Source organism: Nematolebias whitei, chromosome 11 (assembly GCF_014905685.2).
Source record: "Nematolebias whitei isolate Nwh7 chromosome 11, NemWhi1, whole genome shotgun sequence".
Classification (NCBI taxonomy): domain Eukaryota; kingdom Metazoa; phylum Chordata; class Actinopteri; order Cyprinodontiformes; family Rivulidae; genus Nematolebias; species Nematolebias whitei.
The window spans coordinates 32,053,863-32,072,865 of record NC_056508.1 but is presented as its reverse complement, the minus strand read 5'-3'; the positions used below and the strand labels follow the sequence as shown (position 1 = coordinate 32,072,865).

Below are 19,003 nucleotides of genomic sequence, written 5' to 3'. Positions count from 1 at the left end.
GGTTTTGACCTTAGGCTTAGTCGTGACACCAGATTAAGTTCACTACATCTTCGATGAAGCTGCTGTTATGAAACAGTTTAATAAGAATTTGTTTTAGTCAATCTTTAGCTCTAATATAAAAAGATGTTGGTAAGAGCATTTACTTTACAACCATGTATCAGAAGAAGCCTGGTTGTTGCATGATTATTTGTTAACATTATTTCAGAGGCTTTTGTTTTTGAAATGACTCAGAAAAGCTAAACTCAGAATGAGTGGAAAAGAGGTGAATAATGCGGAGAAAAGCAGTTAGTAAGCAGAGTTGGATCAATAAACATTCAGTGAATCAGACTACCACATGTGAGTTGGAACTATTTGATCACCAGTTGACCAAAGTTTCCAGTTGAACAACCAAACTAGTTTTAAGACTATGAAAAACTGGGAGCTTATTATATTTGTACCACCAGTTCAACATTCTGTTAACACTCTTTAAACCAAGCTAATATCTTGTCGCTTCACGAGCTTTAATAAACTGGACAGTAAAGGACATTAAAAAAATAATTGTAAAGCTGAGGTGGCCACCTCAAGGCTTCATACTTCAAACATTATTGCGGTAGATTGGTATCCTGTGATTAAAAGTATAAATAATTGCAAAAATATCAATTTCTTTTTAAATAAAAGCTGACATACAAAAATATTATATATTGTCACTGTAAAAAAGCAATTGTATAGAAATTTTAACATGATTGTCATACTAATAAACAGTTGGAACCTTTTGCTTCTGGCTCTTAAATCATTTTTCTTATTGAGCTATACAATTTCTCAGCTCTTATCCCGTTTATCTAAGTAATGTGTTCTTGATTTATCTATAAAACAGCTTGTCACTGCCAAGCTCGAACAGCCAGTTTGTTTGAAGATAAATACTGACCCAAATTAGTGAGTGAAAGTAGTACTCAACGGTGCTACTTGCAACATTTCTAGTTATTACTGTATTCTGACAAACATGGGGGTGTTTCAATTTGTTGAATGGATGCTGTAAAAACCCGTCTGGTACTTTTCATTTTGACTTCAACGTCTCAATCAATAATTTTTTTCTTTTGGTTCCATTTGAAGTAGGGATGCATGATATTTCATTTTTGGCCGATACTGATATTTTTATATACTTTCCTTTGTCAGAACATATCCCTGTTATTTAGGCTTATTTGCTACAAAAATTCTGTAACAGCTGTAAGAGCTGGTGACATATATTCAGTAACAGCCATATGATATGCATAGCACTTTAACTTATATTAAATGAAAAGTGTTGAATATTATTTATTAGCATTAGCCACCTGCGTTGCTGTGGAGGCTTGTTCCAGGTTCCTAGCTGCAGCGTGGGATCCTCTGCACTCTTGTGCATGAAGGACAGCCTTTTTAAGTGCAAAGTTTTTCTATCCATTGTGCCGTGAGACTAATCATGCTAACAGGTAACTGGGCTAACACTTGATGTCCAAGTGTCTGTGGTAAAACTCACCCAAGTACTATTGGCTATTAGCTTCTCAATAATGTCGGAAATGATGGCTTGTAACTCGGGTAAGGCTACATCGGAAAAATATCTCAGACTGGGGACAATGTAGCGAGGCTCAACGTAGTCCATAAATCTTTGGAATCCGACTTCCTCAACAACAACAAAAAAGCAACTTCCACACCACCGACATTTTGACTTCTTCTCCGCCATAATCAAATCAGGGCGTGACATCATCACGTTGTGCTGCCGCTGCAGGCATCCTTGTCACTGGGTTGTCATACAAAAACAGTGCCTTTTTATATCTGTGATTATTTTGATGGAATGGCCAATGTCCGATATTGAACTTTAACGCTAATATTAGCCGATGCCGATGCCATGTTGATAATATCGTGCATCCCTAATTGGAAGGCAAGCTGTAATAGGCTCAGTGGTAAATATGCTATTTTATTGTCTTGGGATGATGTTGCTTCTTCTTTAGGACCACACCAAGGATGTAGTTTAAGCTTTCCCTAAATCTGGTTACAGTTTTGTCAACCTATTTCATATAACTGGTATTCAGCATTATTAGTAGTGTTCAACTTATTATATTCACCAAAATGACAAAAATGTCTAATTATTTTTCTGCATCACTCACCCTCAAAGAAATCTTAGATTTCTTATGGATTTCTGCGATAACTGTCTGTTAACTTTATGTTTTCCACCACTGCCTGTTTCCTATTGGACTAAACAACCAACGGGAAACAGTCCAGCCTGAAATGGAATCTCGGCTGAGGGAAAATGAACTCCCCCAGCCTTTTCCTCAGCTGGACAGCAGATTTCTACAACCATCCGGAGATTACTTCATCTTTTCTGTCACGCCGAAACCCCCCCATCATAGACTTGTCCATTCCCATATGAATTGTAAGCTTGATATGGGAGTGGAAAACACAGGACCTGGAGGTGGGAGGTCTGTGAACAAATCTTTGAGTCATTATTCAGATATGAACAAAATACACCCCCCCCCCCCCCCCAATCAGAATGAGAGATGATGGGTGCAGATAGTTTAAAGCTGAGATAAAATTACTGGGGAAAAGGTTATAAAAAGAAAGATTTACGATTTAATCTTACAATGTCAGCGAAAAGCAGCAAATCCTGTTTGTTAGGCAGTTTAAATAAGATTTTTCTTATTTTATTTAAAAAAAAATTGCCAATCAATAAAGCAGTTGATTTTTTTTTTTAAGTCTACCGTTGAAAATACAAATGTTGTAGGTTACAATACTAACACACAAAAAAAAAATCCCCTTTCTGTACAAAAGGGATGTTTTTTCTTGTCTAACCACTTCTCATTTTAAGCATTTATGGTAAGCTGTTTACATTTTTAACTAATCAGCAGGTGTCTTTAAATGACCGTGGTGTCAGAATCATTCATTTACATTTCCTGCAAAGTGTTATTTTTACTTGGGTTCTCAGCTCAACCTGCCCATTGTTTTCTGCGTTTCTGCTCAGAGTCTCTATAAATAAGAGCTTGTGGGTGACGTTAGTTCCTCCTCTCTCAGACCCTGTGCGTATGTGGAGATTTACATGTAAAAGTACATATTATGGAGGTTTGTGTGAGTGTGTTGTTTGTGGTCTCCTCTGTCAATTTACTCACAATTATTTTGCAGTTTTTGTGTCTCTTTCCGAGGTGTTGTTAAGTGATGAACGTTTGCCTCTTCTTTGTAACGCATTGTAAATCAGCGCAGAAATAAAAACGTATGTATAAATTAAGCTGGGATTGGTGAACATAACCACACATACATCAGTGCTTTAAACAAGTCGTTCAGTCAGATATGTAATGTATCATTTAATCTGTTGGGTCAGAACATTCTCTGATTACAAATAAAGATGAAGTCTAAAAGATGAGCACTCTCTGATATATCATGTGAAAGGGAGGGTTTATTTACTGCTGTCTTCATGGTCTGAGCAGTTAGCCTTGGTGATGAGTGCATGTTTATGTAGTGCTATGCGTTGGCAAGACACCTGCCACATGTGTCTGTATGCGTGCAGAAAGCGGAACTGACTCAGTGAGGCGAAGGGAAATTGTGTCATGTCCTTTGCTGATCTGCCAGCATTAATTACGCTGCTCTTTCAACTGGGAGATTAAATACCTCAATATATGAAATGAAGACAAAGCTTCAGAAAAGTTGCTGTGTAAAAATCAAAAACCAAAGACATCATCAGTATATCATATTTAAGCTGTGTCGCACAGATCCAACATTTATGTTTTACCCTTCAAGCTGGGGTGTGACACACATGTTGCAACTACTTTCTCAAAACGAACTATAAAAAAAACCCATTTTATTTTATTTTGATCAGTGTGAGTGTAAAGTCAGTAACAGAAGGTGTAACTTTAGCTCCTAATAAATTTTTCAAATAGGTTTTTACCCTTTGGTGGTAATGATGTCATTGTTTTCCATGTTGACCTGAGCAGAATGATCAGTCACATTTACACAAACGTTTCTTCATTTCTTTAAAATGTTCTGACTTGAATTTATTAAAACTCCCTGTCTAAAATGCAGAACTTTTATCCTCTGGTAGAACAAAGCTGAAGAAGCTACAAAAACTGCATTAGAGGAGATGATGTTATGTTGTTACAGAGAAGTTACCAGAATGGCAGTGCTGTTTTGTTCATATAGGTTAAAAAATATGATGATTACTGGAAAACTAGTCAGATGTGTTTTTGAACTATTCACTTCCACATTTGAGTTCTGCTGTCTAATGTTCTTTGTTGCTTTGATCAGTTGTGTCTGTCTGTGTGTAAAGAGACGTTTGGTAGATGAATGATCATTAGCTTGTCCAGACCCTCCTGTTTGGTTGAGTCATTGTAAAAGAATGCTCACTTTAACCACATTTGAGTTTTGTTTTTGGTAAATGCAAAATAGTCTGTTGCTAAGTAACCTGACACTTTTTAAAGTTTGTCATCAGCAGATAATTTCAGCTACTTGGAAAAAGCATCTATCTTTTTTCTCTTTCATTAGCTGTTTACATGTTTAGTCTTCCTGTTAATTGAATGAAATAATCACTTTAGTCAGATGTAGGACATCCATCCATCCATTATCTTTACCCGCTTCTTCCATTTTTGGGTCACGGGGGTCGCCGGTGCCCATGTCCAGCAATCACTGTGCGAGGGGCGGGGTACACCCTGGACGGGTCGCAAGTCCATCACAGGGCCACATAGAGACAAACAACCATTCACTCTCTCACTCACACCTAGGGACAATTTTAGAGTTACCAATCAGTCTAACATGCATGTTTTTTGGTCTGTGGGAGGAAACCGGAGTACCCAGAGAAAACCCACACATGCACAGAGAGAACATGCAAACTCCACCCAGAGAGGCCCCTGTACCGGGGTTTGAACCAAGGACCTGCTCGCTGAGAGGCAGCAGCTCTACCAGTTGCGCCACCGTGCTGCCCATGATGTAGGACATAGATATCCATTTTATAATTTCTGTTTCCTTCAAAATTTTTAGCATTTTGATTTGATTGAAGGAGTGGACTTTGTGGTAGGAGCCTAGAACTTAAAACCCTGACCATTTTGAGCTGACCACCTGTGTTGTATATCATCAGATGCATACCTATATCAGTTCACATTAAGTAATGAAATAGAAAAGCCTTAGCTTAAGATTGATCACATATAACTTGGTGTTTTAGGGCATCATAGCTCACAGGAGAATTGCGCTTGGGCTGTGCAAATGTGAAAGACTCCAGTGTGTTGGTTCAGACTGGAGAAATGTCAGTGCTGATTAAACGTGCCCAGTAATGTGTGGCTAGGTGGCATGTACTGTAAACAGGTTTCATGCCAGAAAGTGTTTTAAGTCACTGTATTTATTAGTGCAACAGGGATTGCTATCTGCATGAGTGGGTGTTCATTTCCTCTGTGACTCTGTAGTTGGCTGTGTGTGTGGAGGGGGGAAATCAGCCCCTTGGCTTAAAGTTGCAGTCTATATCAGCAGCTGAAAGGTAGAATGAATTTCTCAGTCATACCCCAACACCTACACTTACCAAATGGTCCCTAATTCAAAGCTAAAAGTCAAAATAGTTCACTATATAAAAAGGATACATCATCAGTTGTTGCCAAGTCCTTTTTTTAATAGATAAAAGAGCAGTTGCATGTTTGGAATTGTCAAGGTGTCCATATATTGTTTAACCAGTTATGTAGCTTACAAAAGAGTTTGGCTTATGCTTTAAAAAAATAATTAATTAAAAATATATATTTATATATATATATATATATATCCATTGACCATAGTTAGACATTACAATATGGTAGATGCTATACCACTAAGTTATTTTAAATGACGAAATACAAAACATTTTTTGTTGGTATTTTTAAGTTTAGTAAAACAAGGATCAACAATAATAAAAACAAAATTTAATTGGAATACATCAAACTAGACAGGGTTGACATGGGTTTTGGTCAAAGAGTCAGAATGTTACTGCCATCCCTTGAATGAACTCAGGAAGCATCACCTCACTGAGTCTGAACACCATCTTTAGGACAGATGTAAGCTTTAAACTTCTCTACAAATTAAAGACATTACGGCATATATTGATAATATAAACTAAAAGTTAGTCAGTGAATTCATGCATCTCAAAGGCAATCTTCACCCAATAACTGGTAATGTTTAGCAGGTCAAACATAGTCCTGGACAAAACACAGAACTATGATTTGACACACTGACACACATCTCACAGAGAGCTCTTGTAATGCAACAATCCTTCAGGCTCAGCATTTATTCCTCTAAGCTGTCTTGCACCCTTAACCTGCACCAGCTGTGTATACACACACACAAATACACCAGTTTCAAGCAAGTCGGGGAGCTGTTTGGCCGTTGAACTGGCTCTTTAGGCCAGTTGGCCATTGCTGTTAGCCTGGTGTCTTCCAATCAGCACATTCCTCTTTCTCTAGACAGACCCAGGGAGACAGTTTTGGCAGCGCGCACACTGGGTGGGGTAATACTCATATCCTGTCCCCTGACCTCAGATTACACACACATACAGTTACTGTACTGTTTTGCTCATGCTCATACTCAAAACACCACATTCTTGCTCTTAAAACATGCAGCTTTTGGTCTGTTTTGAATCAGCTGTTGCAGTCGGTCTTTCAGCCGAGGGTCAGCCAGTTTGTTTGTGCTGTCAGCTACAGAGCCAGTGTTGGCTGTGCCAATCAGTGTCTGTTGTTGTGCCCAACAATGACTCTCTTCTGTCGGTGTTAATGACCGTCCTCCCGCCATCTTTTTATTCCCCTCCTCCTTCCTGATAGCCCCTGCTTGAGCTGCAGAACTGAGCTTGGTGTAACCCTTCTTCAACAGCAACGATTCTCCAGTCCAATCCAGTCATTTTAGAGATGATTGCTTTGCATGTACAAAACGCTCTGTTTTTATCAACACAAACAAGCCTGTAGCATGCTTAAGAGGTGGATGAACAACAACAAAAAATAGTCTACGACACATTTCTTGTTGATTTTTTTAAGTGTTTGAGTACAAGTAAACTCGAAGTGGAATGCTGGCCTCCCTGTTTAAACTTTTTTCAAATAGAAAGAATGACGAAGCTTCTGCTCACATAAAGACTGTCAAACTTGATGATGTTGCCATTTTTTGACAAGCGTCCCTTCCTTCCTCTATATCTCACCATTCCAGTGTTGTGAAATCTCAAGAGTTTTCTGCATAGAGTGAGTCATAAGTCAAGACTAAAGCCATCCAGGCAATCTATTTACTCCATTCAAGAGGAGTTTTCTTTCTGATTTAGTTGTTTATCTAGGCAGATCCCATACTCCAGTGGATAGTGACCAACAGTGTGGGAGAAAGTTTTGAGACACAACACTCACTATCTGGGACTCCCCTCCCAATGCTTATCCAACCCAACTCCCTCCATTTGGCCCGATGAACTTTAGCACTCACTCCCTTTTTCTTCCCATTGTTGTTTCTCACAGTAGACTGTATTCTGTTTTGCTGCTGCCTGTGGCTCTCACTTTGACTCTAACTTTGACCATCACTCTGTTAATGTGAGTCTTTCTCCTCAGAACTTAGGATCAGGGTGTCGTTGCCTCTGGTCAGTGGAGTATGTGTCAGGCAGTTGGGACTGAGCAGCCCTTTGGCTCACTACACTCGACACAGCATACTTTCTTGTCATTTAACATAAAAGAAGGAAATGGCTGTATAGAGGACTGTAACATTTGAATTGCTTGTGTGTCTAAAAGAGTGTGTGACTGTGTTGGTTTACTGTGCAGGCTGTCATGTGTTTGCTTCACAAGCAGACTGTGTGTTTTGGGGTTGTCAGAGAGGTGGACTTTGCAATGCCTTTGTTGTTTTCTGCCAGACTCTGCTAGTGGTGAGAATCCTACCAGTCCAAGGCCAAATGAGGAATTTAAGGTTCTGTAGGAGATAAATGACCAAATCCTGATGTGCAGCTTGTTTTTTGCTCTGCTTATTCCATCTGTTTCCAAAGCAGTTATTCTTACCATTGATCTCTGCTTATCATGGTTATATACTCATTTCTGGAATCATATTTGGGTTTGGGTTTGATTTATAGCTTAAAGCAGGTGATTATTTTCTAATCATGTTTGTTCACTTGGGCTAATGTAGGATGTCACAAATGCATCATCTCTTTATTTTTTTTAATTAGACCTAAATGACAACGTGGAGTTCAAAAGATTTGCTTTCAGGAGGATTATCAGTATGACTCAACTGCTGCACATGTGTTGGCTGAAGCACGAGCTATGTGCGTGCATGTGTCAGAAATGCCCTGTGTATACAGTTATCTGGTGTTTGTGTGATAATTATGACTAACATGACAGTGTGATGTTGCTGTCCTCCTCTTAGGTGACATCACACAGAAGGGCTATGAGAAGAAAAGAGCCAAGCTGTTGGCCGCCTACATCCAATATTTGCCAAGTAAGACATCTTTGTTTTTTCTTTTCTCATATCACATGTAACTATCCTTTGTTCCATTTGTAGCCCTTAGTTTCCTTTAATGTTAAAAATGGTTAATCCATGAAACTGATCAAGTCATTCTGTCACTTTGATAGAAGTTACTTGACGTCTGATTGTTTCCCACATGCAAACTGAAGTAAATAAATATAACCAAATTTTGGGTGTTGCACTGTAGTGATTCAAATAAAGAAACTGACTTCAGTATTGTCTTTTTTTTTTGTCTCAGTGGTCCAATAATTTTTTTCGTTTTCAGTGGCCCTCTAGTGTCAAAAATGTGAATTACATGTGACATATATAGAATCATTATAGCGATGGCAACTTGGTTCTCTAAAAACCATATTGTCATATTTTATAGTTCACTGATATTTTAATCCCTTTTTAAAATATTTGAATCTGTTTTGGTTCATAGTTTATTTGTATTACTTTGAACTAGTACTTGGTTGAAATGCTGATCTACCGACCTTCTCTGCTGCACACAAGGATGTCATTTCCTCAGGAAAAATTGCAACACATTACCAGCGGCACAAAAATAACTTCCATATATGTCATTACAAGCTAATTTCCAAAGGGCAAGAATAAACACTCTTTGCATTCAGTTTAAACATGGACGGATTTTACTTGTTTTACCACATTATTCTTGTTGGTTGTTGACAACTAAACGAGTCATAATAACTTGCATATACTTGTTTCTGTTTTGTAGAGGCAGACCTTTCTCTGCCAGATGTACAGCTTTCTCCAAGCCACAGTGCCGACCCCAGCCCAAGTCCTGAGGCCCCAGGCCCGTCCAACTCTTCAGCCTCCAGACGCCATCGTGCGCACCGCAGTGGAGGGGCCAGGGATGAGCGTTACAGATCAGGTACACTGCTCGCTATTCCACAAGGAAAAGGTAGCATTTTAGACCTCTCAGTTTACCATGCTGGACCATTTTTGTCTCATTTATTTTTGCTGTTTATTTAGATATTCATACAGAAGCTGTGCAGGCAGCTCTGGCCAAACATAAAGAAGAGAAAATGGCACTTCCCATGCCGACCAAGAGACGCTCAGCTTTTGTCCAGTCTCCCAATCACTGCACACCTCCAGGTAAAATAGTTTTTCCCACAGTACTGGACAGTTGGAGAGATTAAAAAAAGCCTCTGGGGTTCGATGTTCTGGCCCCTAACAAATAAATTCACACAAATTATGAATAAAAATAAAACGGAAGAAATGTATTAAGATTTGTCTTAAAAGTGAATTTTCCCTTATTTTTTTAGATACGCCCTCTGCATCAGAGGATGAAGGCTCACTGCACAGAAAAGCAGCTCTCAGTGCAGCGCTCGCTCAGACCTTGCAGAGCCCTGATTACTGGATCAATCGCTCCGTCCAAAGCTCTTCCACATCTTCGTCTGCTTCCTCCACCCTCTCCCATGGAGATCCAAAGAGCCAGCCCCAGCACCAGCCTGGTGTCTCAGTGTTAGCCGATGTACTGGCCCACACACACATAGGTAAACCTTACTGATGGAGAACGCAACTGTTGGTTGACAACATTCTAAGGGGGTTCTTTTTGTCCTTGATGGTGTTTATTTTATTTTATATCCACCATCAGAAAACAGTGTCCCCCCAGATGTGACGTCCTCCACTCCACAGGAGAGAGGATCCAGAGTGGATCTTCCCCCAGCAGTCCGAGGCATGAGTCGTGGACAGAGCCGCTCCAGCATGCTGGATACTGCTGATGGTATACTCACAAAAGCCACAATGTATAAAAATGGCTGTTGAAGAGATGAAGTGAGGGGGGAAATCTAACTTCTCCTTTATAATCATGAAACCTGGGTTGCTGTCTTTAATTTTATAAGGTATAAGGCTAAACTATGCATGTTTTAATCACAGTAGAGGAATGACTTATTTTGCAATGATGCCATGGTTTTGATTGAATGTACCAAAACGTTGACCTAAAATAACCGGAAACATCATTGTCAGTTCAGTGTGGTGAAGGCTGCTAATGACATATTTTGTGTTCTTTCTTTTGGGTCCATTAATCCTGTCCCCTGTCTTGCCTTTGATTTAAAAAAGGAAAAAGGAAAGGTAATATAAGTCGACCCTGGGGAAGGGGAGGGATGCTGAAGAAGTCCAAACCAGCTTGCTTTCAAGCCTTTTTTTATGTTTGTCTCGTGTCTTAGGTTTAGAAGTAGAGAACTTCTGCATTTGATTTTCCTAAAGATTGTCCGATTTGTGTCTCCTTGCGTTCAAATTTCCCTTTCAAACTCTTCCTGCTGCTGATTTTGAATCTGATCCTGACTGCTAGTCTGTAGCATTCTGCCTGTGTGAGTGTGCGTGAAAACTTAAGACATTTGTGTTCAAACAGAACCGCATGCATGTGTCTATGCTTTTTGTTTGCCTACGTATGTGACCGTTTTTGGCGTTTGTTCAGGCGTGCCTGTCAGCAGCCGAGTGTCCACCAAGATCCAGCAGCTATTGAACACGCTCAAACGGCCCAAAAGACCACCACTTAGTGAATTCTTCCTTGATGACTCTGAGGAAATTGTAGAAGGTGAGTAAACATCTATAAAAAAAATAAAAAAGGTTTATCAGACAAATTGTACCATTCTGTTCAACAAAATCTGAATGATGAGCAGCTAAATAGATGTTTGAAAAGTTGCTGTCCAAATGTTTTAGCATATTTTCCTGTTTATTTGTATTTGTTCTTATGTCCAGTTCCCAGACCAGATCCCAACACCCCAAAGCCTGAAGGGCGTCAGATCATCCCAGTGAAGGGGGAGCCTCTGGGAGTGGTCAGTAATTGGCCCCCTGCCTTGCAGGCTGCACTCGCTCGATGGGGGGCCACCCAGGCCAAGAGCCCTGCCCTCACTGCGTTAGACATCACTGGCAAACCCCTATATACACTGACATACGGTGGGCATAAACTCACTGGCATCTTTTGGTGCATGTTAAATGAGTAAAGAGTTTATTTCACGTTTCGGTTTATGCAGTTTAGAATTATAAAAGAAAACAAGATTTTTTTTCTGCCTTTCAGTTTAGATTTTAATTATTTTGTGTCCATCTGCTGCAAACGTAAAATAAGTCATATATAAACTGTCCAGATTCAGTCAGTAGCTTTCTGAGCATAGCAAAGCAGTAGTGGCTTGACAAATTAAACCGTAATATAACAATAAGCTATACTTCAGCAAAAATAAGATGCGTTCTAAAATATTTTTTCCCTCCCACAGGTAAACTGTGGAGTCGCAGTCTAAAGCTGGCTTATACGCTGCTGAATAAATTGGGCACTAAGACTGAGCCTGTCCTACAACCTGGAGATCGAGTAAGAGTTTACAACATGCTTTGATTTATTTCAAGTTTAAAAGATTATAAAAGAAAACAAGTTTTTTTTTCTGCCTTTCAGGTGGCGTTAGTGTATCCAAACAGTGACCCTGGAATGTTCTGGGTAGCTTTTTATGGCTGTCTGTTAGCCGAGGTCATTCCTGTTCCTATTGAGGTACCACTGTCTCGTCAGGTAAATTTATCCCCAGTTCCCAAATTAATTACTTGATGGGATTAAGTAGCTATAATTCTATTGTCATCAAATAAGTATTTGACTTTAGTCAGATGAAATAACCCAAAGTAATAGATGTTTTTATTAAATACAACAATAATTCACCGTGTAAGTTTTTTAATAAAAAGCCGTTGTAGTAATTTAGTGATTGTTCTTTTGTTTATTGTTGCATACGTGTCTCTACACCTACCTGTTTGTCCTCGGTTTCCTTATTGTTGTTTATGTTCATAGGATGCAGGCAGCCAGCAGATTGGCTTTCTGTTGGGCAGCTGTGGTGTGAGCTTGGCACTGACCAGTGAGGTGTGCCTCAAAGGGCTGCCCAAGACTCCAAATGGAGAGATCGTTCAGTTCAAAGGTCAGCAAGCGTAACCTGCCTTTTTCTATTGCTGCTGGTTTCTTTTAGAGCCATTAGATGAACTTATTATTGTAGAATATATTATATGGAACTTATGTAGTATTGGCTAGTCACCTTTGACAGTGAAAAGAAAAGAATGGAACAAGAATATTTTCAATTACTATTATTATTAGTTCAACCTTACAAAGTGTAGTTTTTCTGTGTGTCTTTATGAATAATATATATGTATATATATATTTTTTTTTTGTGGTGTTCTGAATACATTTACCAGGATGGCCAAGGATGAAATGGGTAGTGACAGACACCAAGTACCTGACCAAGCCATCCAAAGACTGGCAGCCTCACATCCCTACTGCTAACACAGACACTGCCTACATAGAGGTACTCTGAGAATATGAACTCACGTTAAAATGTATATTCTGACTGGTTCATCAGATACATTTAAATAATCGCTTGCATTTTTGAAATTACATAAATGATTGTCAGGTCATTATTTATCTATTATGTTTTTCAACTCTTGGATAAATTGGCTTTAATGATATTTATAATATTGCACTTTTTTAATCACTGCACCAAAACCTTCTGAGGAAGATGAATTTATGTAAGAGTCCAAACTGATTTTGTTTTTGTACATGAGCATTCCTGTTAGATTTAAAAAAATCTTTACTGAAACTGGAATATTATTGATGCTTTTGGTTTGTTGATTGCCTTAGCTCTTTTTAAACATCACATTGACATTTTTGTGCCTGCTTCTTTCCGAAGTACAAAGCGAGTAAAGAAGGAACTGTGATGGGAGTTGCTGTTTCCAAGATCTCCATGTTGACACACTGTCAGGCCCTAAGTCAGGCATGCAACTACTGTGAAGGTCAGAACTTTATGTAACTTAAATGTCACTTATTTTCTTTGCTTTTATGTGACTGTATGTGTAAGATGCCAAAGCTGTAAAATCTAATTTTACAATATCAAATATTTATGCGTTTCTTTTTAGGTGAGACTCTGGTCAACGTGTTGGACTGCAAAAAGGATATGGGCTTGTGGCATGGCGTCTTAACGGTGAGACTAGATGTAGCTTTTTGTACATCCTTCCCTTCTTCACTGTAGAGTTCCATATTATGAAACAAGCAACATATTTATATTTGTTTCTTCTTTTAGAGTGTCATGAACAGAATTCACACCATCACTGTGCCATATTCTGTCATGAAAGCCTGTCCCATGTCTTGGGTTCAGAGAGTTCACATCCACAAAGGTTCAACCAAGTTTCATATTTTAATAATAATCAAAATGTTTAGATTAGCAGTTACTTGTCAACATATCATCATGTTATTGGCATGATGCAAGTTCTCCCTGCAGACTGTTGTGCTTTAACTTTAGCTGACTGATTGGTGCAAACGGCATGTTCTTGTTTCACAGCACGTGTGGCCTTGGTGAAATGCCGCGACCTCCACTGGGCAATGATGGCCCACAAGGATCAGAAGGACATCAACTTGTCTTCTATACGAATGCTCGTAGTGGCTGATGGAGCAAATCCATGTGAGGGACTTCTTATCCTCTAGCATATTTCCTTTTGTAATGTTTGAAAACATATAAGTGGATAGTTTGAGTCATTGTTCATTTTAACGTTTTCGTTTGTTGTTTACTGTCAGGGTCTGTGTCGTCCTGCGACGCCTTTCTAAACGTGTTCCAGTCTCATGGCCTGAGGCCTGAGGTCATTTGTCCATGTGCCACATCGCCTGAAGCCCTGACTGTGGCCATACGCAGGTAAGATTCAGAGATTCAGCGATTTATTTGTCATACACACCACATGTGGTACATGAGGTGGGATGAAACTATGTACACAGGGTCCCAGTTACATCCAACAAAAACACAAATTGTAAAGAAAAAACATGTCTTCATCAATACACCACATATCTGAAAACATACATTTTTAGTTGTTTTATACAATGTCAAGTCCTGTGAATTTTAATTGTTTTTTAAACTTGAGGGAATATTTTTCTCACGTTATTGTTTATGCAGCTGTCGTTCAGATTTGTAAAAGAGCATTGTAGGAGTTAGGGTAAGAGTGAAAAGAAAAACATAAATCCTTAGTTTTTTCCTCACCTGGAAAGAGTTTTATTATATGTCCGTTAAAGGCAGGACGTGTTATGGTATAGTCTTCGTACATCTGTAAAGTTTTTATTGTTCGTCCCATAACTTTTGGTCCACTCAAGGTAATTTAATGAAGCTTGAAACGCTTATGCATCATCACTAGACTGGGTGTCACATGCACATTTCATCACCCCAGCTTTGGTCACAAATCGTCAAATGTTTTTGCTTCTCTGGACCATAACTTCTGACCTGCTCAAGATAGTTTAATAAAATTTCATACAAAATCACTAGATGGAGTGTCGTGTTCACATTTCATCACCTCAGCTTTAAGGTCAACATCACAAATCCCAAGTCAAATGGGTCTTTGCTCTTTTGGGCCATTGCTGTAGATTGCTGTCTAATAGTTTGTCAACGAGTGTATAATATGCCATACGAGGTACTCTTGTTTGATTTGTTGGAATTCTGATCACTCATTATTTTAGTTAAACACACGAACACCTAATTTATACATTTAAAAAATAAAATTTTAAGTGTAATAAGTAATATGTTTGATTTTTGCACCTTGTCTGCAGACCTGGTGCTCGTGGAGCTCCTCTTCCAGCCAGGGCCATCCTGTCCATGGGCGGACTGAGCCACGGGGTCATCAGGGTCAACACAGAGGACAAGAACTCTGCTCTCACTGTGCAGGATGTGGGCCACATCATGCCTGGAGGTGAGCCACTGCAGATGGTTGCATTTGGCAGTAAATGAGTACAGCAGCTGCTGTATTTACTGTACATCATCACTGTTTTTATAAAAAGAGAGCCTGAATGTAAGTCCAGTAATGTTGCGACCTAACTTTGTGTTCCAGCACTGATGTGCATCGTAAAACCAGACGGGCCTCCGCTGCTGTGCAAGACGGATGAGATCGGAGAGATCGTGATCAACTCTCGGGCTGGAGGCACAATGTACTACGGCCTTCCTGGAGTCACCAAGAACACATTTGAGGTCTGTTTAAAAAAATGTTGCTGACTCAACAATCACATCTTTGTGTCCCTTTTATGTTATTTAGTAGAACATAGTCTGATCACACTATCATCCAAAGTTGATGAGTTTTTTTTTCTCTACTTTTTGTGTTTAAGTTCAGTATTTTCAATCTTTCTGCTTTTTGCTCTTTAGGTGATCCCTGTGAACCAGGCTGGAGCACCCATTGGAGAAGTTCCCTTCGCTCGTACTGGTTTGCTTGGATTTGTGGGACCGGTAAGAAAGGCACAAATTGTTTACGAGAAAAGGTTTTAGGCACTAAAAATAAATTTGTGAGACTTCTTTTTTTTTATATATATATATAGCTTTTAAATTGATTCATGGTATGTAAAACTGGGGTGAGCATGTGCATCATTGTTTGCACTGTGACAGTCTTACCTGTCTCTGGTCTGCCCTTCCTTGTGTAAATTACAGCTGGGATAGAATCTACCCTTATGAAAAGTGCTTAGATGGATTCTGTAACACAGTAGAGGTGAAATGGTTTGCAGTCATTGCTTTCCTTCTCTGTTCATGTTGCAAAGCATTAAATGGTGGTGACACTTAGCTTAAGTAAATATGTCTGCTCCACAGGGGAGTCTTGTGTTTGTTGTGGGGAAGATTGAGGGACTCCTGATGGTGAGCAGTCGACGTCATAATGCTGACGACTTGGTGGCCACTGCGCTGGCTGTGGAGCCTGTCAAAACAGTTTACAGAGGGAGGTATGACACCGCCTGGCCTCTCTGAGCCACTAAGAACAGTTATACGTTTCTGCATAAGTGGACATAAATGCTCATTATTATTACTTTTTATTTGTTGTTTGCTTTAGTGTATAAATCTAGAAATAAGTAATTCATTAAGCAACTGAATGTTTGTGAAAAGGTCTAGTTTTTGTCCACAGCTTGTTTTTGTCACCTGTGCAGGATTGCAGTTTTCTCCGTGACAGTGTTTTATGATGAGAGGATAGTTGTTGTGGCAGAACAAAGGCCCGATGCCAGTGAAGAAGACAGCTTTCAGTGGATGAGCCGAGTTCTTCAGGTAATTCATATATTTACATTATACATATAGTTTTGGTGTGAATCATAGGATAGATGTGATAGCATGGCTGTAGAACATAACTTTTGAATTTATTTATTTTGTTTTGTTTTGTGACGTACAATTCAGAAGAACAATGTCATCATTCTTTGTTGAAATCAGGTCTCTCTTGTAAATGAGTCCTCGAGGCTCAATGGGATTAACCTGTCTAAATAAAGGTTAAATGAATGAAAAATTAATGAAAATTGCAAGTTATTCACTCTCAGACATTTAGAAACTCAGAGACAAGCTGTCTGTCATGGCGTATTAAGTTAAAGAGTGTTTTAAGTTTGTGCTCATTTAACTATATTACTTATTTCCTCTAAAGGCCATCGACAGCATCCACCAGGTTGGCCTTTACTGCCTTGCTCTTGTCCCAGCCAACACCCTCCCTAAGACACCACTAGGGGGGATCCACATCTGTGAAACCAAGCAGAATTTTTTGGAGGGTAATCTGCATCCCTGCAATATCCTCATGTGTCCACACACCTGTGTTACAAACATGCCCAAGCCTCGTCAGAAACAGCCAGGTGAGCCATCCTGAAAATCAGCTGAGCATATCATATAAAACTACCAGATAATTGGAAGTATTTGTAAATCAATATACAGTACGCAATGTATTCAAATGAGGAGATTTAGATTTTTAAAGCAAAAGCAAATCATAATAAATTTGGCTGCTGTCCACCTTGTTTAGCAGGACGTTACTTTAAGCATTCTTGTGACAGTCCCTAAAAGTTCAGTCATTTCAGTGTTTAGGTCACTTACTGTGCTACTGAGCTCTGAACGAACAGACCGACTCTAAAGAACAAATTTATGGTCACCTATCTTCTGTAGTGTTGTGCATAAAGATATGTCCACTGAAGGTGGTAGTTTATTCTCTTGAAAACCTTACTCTCATCACTACTGGTGGTCCTCAGCATAAACCTTGGATCAGTTTTACATTTCTTGTTTGCAAGCCTAAAATTTTTGGTGAACTCACAAATACAATATGTGCACTTATTAGTCAATACCTTTCAAATAAAGAAAAGTAGGGAAATGAAAGTGTGGCTGAACTAGCATCACTTGGCGGCACATTTTGTCTACTACTAGTTCTTTGCTTTTTGAAAGTCAGCCTCTGGGCGTTTGCTCTGTCAGCACTGTGACTGCTGCCATTCTCTGCTGATGAACATTTTTCTGATTCTGATCTGTTCAGTGGACGTAGGTCCTGCTTCCATGCTGGTCGGCAACTTGGTGGCGGGGAAACGAATCGCCCAGGCAACAGGCAGAGAACTGGGTGTGGTGGAGGATCAAGATCTCATTCGAAAGGTAGCACCGCACAAAGTAGATCTCACTTTCCCTGAATTTATTGTTAATAATTATATGATGATTTATTGGGTTATGGAGTTGGATAATTTTTTTCAGTGCCTTTTTTTTATCCAGTTTAATTTGTAAGATTAAAATTTTTGTAGGTGTCTGTGTTGATGTCCCTGGACAGTCGGACAAGTTTCTGTCAGCATTTATAGTCCTGCTGTTATTATTATTATACATGCATATTATTTTAAAAAGCTGGATTAGTAAATTACAGAATAACAGAAAGTGGCAAAGCTAGTTTTCAAATTCAACTTGCTTATTCATTTTATTATTAAAAGTGAAAAAAAATATGGTTTTTGTCTACATGTGACAGTATTAGAGTTCAAACTGTTTAAATAAAACTGATGGATCACTTGGAAATCTGCTGTGTGTGTTATCCAAGTTAAAGATAACCCTGAAGCTGTCAGGAGAAACGGATGCTGATGATTTATGCTAAACCTGTGTTGTTCTACCTTTACTGGGGTTGGGCTTTAGCTCTGTATGTGGCCCACCATGATGGTAAGGTTCTAGTCTGGCTCCGACCCGTCTCTGCTTCTGCTGCTTCTGTCGGTCATGTGCTTCTGCAGCTGTGATCAGCCTGACGGTGGTCAGTAATGGCTTCAGCCAACAAGATGACAGTCCAGGCTGGCCCCTTTGCCAGCAGGGGTCCACACATTGACTTTGTCATATTTGCTAATTTAAATATAAAGTCAGGTCTTAAATTGAACAGATTTGACACAAGAAAATTACCAAGTTTCTGGCAGATGATGTGCTCACAGAGGTCCACTTTTTTGAAAAACGCCACTTGTCTTATTTTTTAATTGGGCGCATATTGGTGTGCACCTCTGCTTGCTGTGCTCAGTGTGACGTTCCCACGTGTAGCATGACTTTACGAGTGGTCGGACCAGCTGTCCTGCATGATGTCCCTCCTGATTCAGAGCACGATGTGTTGTCTGAGAGAGTGGGTGTCACGGAGGATGAGTCTGACAAGACATTTAGGAACGTCAGAAAAGCTGCTCCGTATTGTTCGTGTTTGAAAAACGTCACTTCCTTTTATCTGTGCTCGGATGTTCACTTGTCCTTTTGTCTGTCAAGAGATTTTGGCTTAAATGTTCTCTCTTGTCGTGTCTGGTACTCTGATCAGTTGTTTCTGTTTGTTCCTATAATACTAGCAACTTAAATCAGGCCAACTTTTTATTGATAAG

General features: G+C 39.4%; 1 protein-coding gene across 1 annotated transcript in view; it reads left to right on the top strand.

The window, feature by feature from the left end:
• dip2ba (disco-interacting protein 2 homolog Ba) overlaps nt 1–19,003 on the top strand; it is a 41,079-nt gene that overhangs the window by 14,644 nt on the left and 7,432 nt on the right. The window contains exons 2-24 of the mRNA XM_037684191.1: nt 8,323–8,394; nt 9,134–9,289; nt 9,391–9,513; nt 9,684–9,914; nt 10,016–10,144; nt 10,838–10,957; nt 11,122–11,319; nt 11,634–11,725; nt 11,807–11,917; nt 12,188–12,311; nt 12,583–12,692; nt 13,074–13,176; nt 13,300–13,364; nt 13,464–13,557; nt 13,722–13,841; nt 13,955–14,069; nt 14,969–15,108; nt 15,247–15,383; nt 15,555–15,635; nt 15,990–16,117; nt 16,319–16,433; nt 16,798–16,999; nt 17,662–17,774. Of these exons, the coding sequence (XP_037540119.1) occupies nt 8,323–8,394; nt 9,134–9,289; nt 9,391–9,513; nt 9,684–9,914; nt 10,016–10,144; nt 10,838–10,957; nt 11,122–11,319; nt 11,634–11,725; nt 11,807–11,917; nt 12,188–12,311; nt 12,583–12,692; nt 13,074–13,176; nt 13,300–13,364; nt 13,464–13,557; nt 13,722–13,841; nt 13,955–14,069; nt 14,969–15,108; nt 15,247–15,383; nt 15,555–15,635; nt 15,990–16,117; nt 16,319–16,433; nt 16,798–16,999; nt 17,662–17,774 (2,879 nt within the window). The remainder of the gene's footprint in view (nt 1–8,322; nt 8,395–9,133; nt 9,290–9,390; nt 9,514–9,683; nt 9,915–10,015; nt 10,145–10,837; nt 10,958–11,121; nt 11,320–11,633; nt 11,726–11,806; nt 11,918–12,187; nt 12,312–12,582; nt 12,693–13,073; nt 13,177–13,299; nt 13,365–13,463; nt 13,558–13,721; nt 13,842–13,954; nt 14,070–14,968; nt 15,109–15,246; nt 15,384–15,554; nt 15,636–15,989; nt 16,118–16,318; nt 16,434–16,797; nt 17,000–17,661; nt 17,775–19,003) is intronic.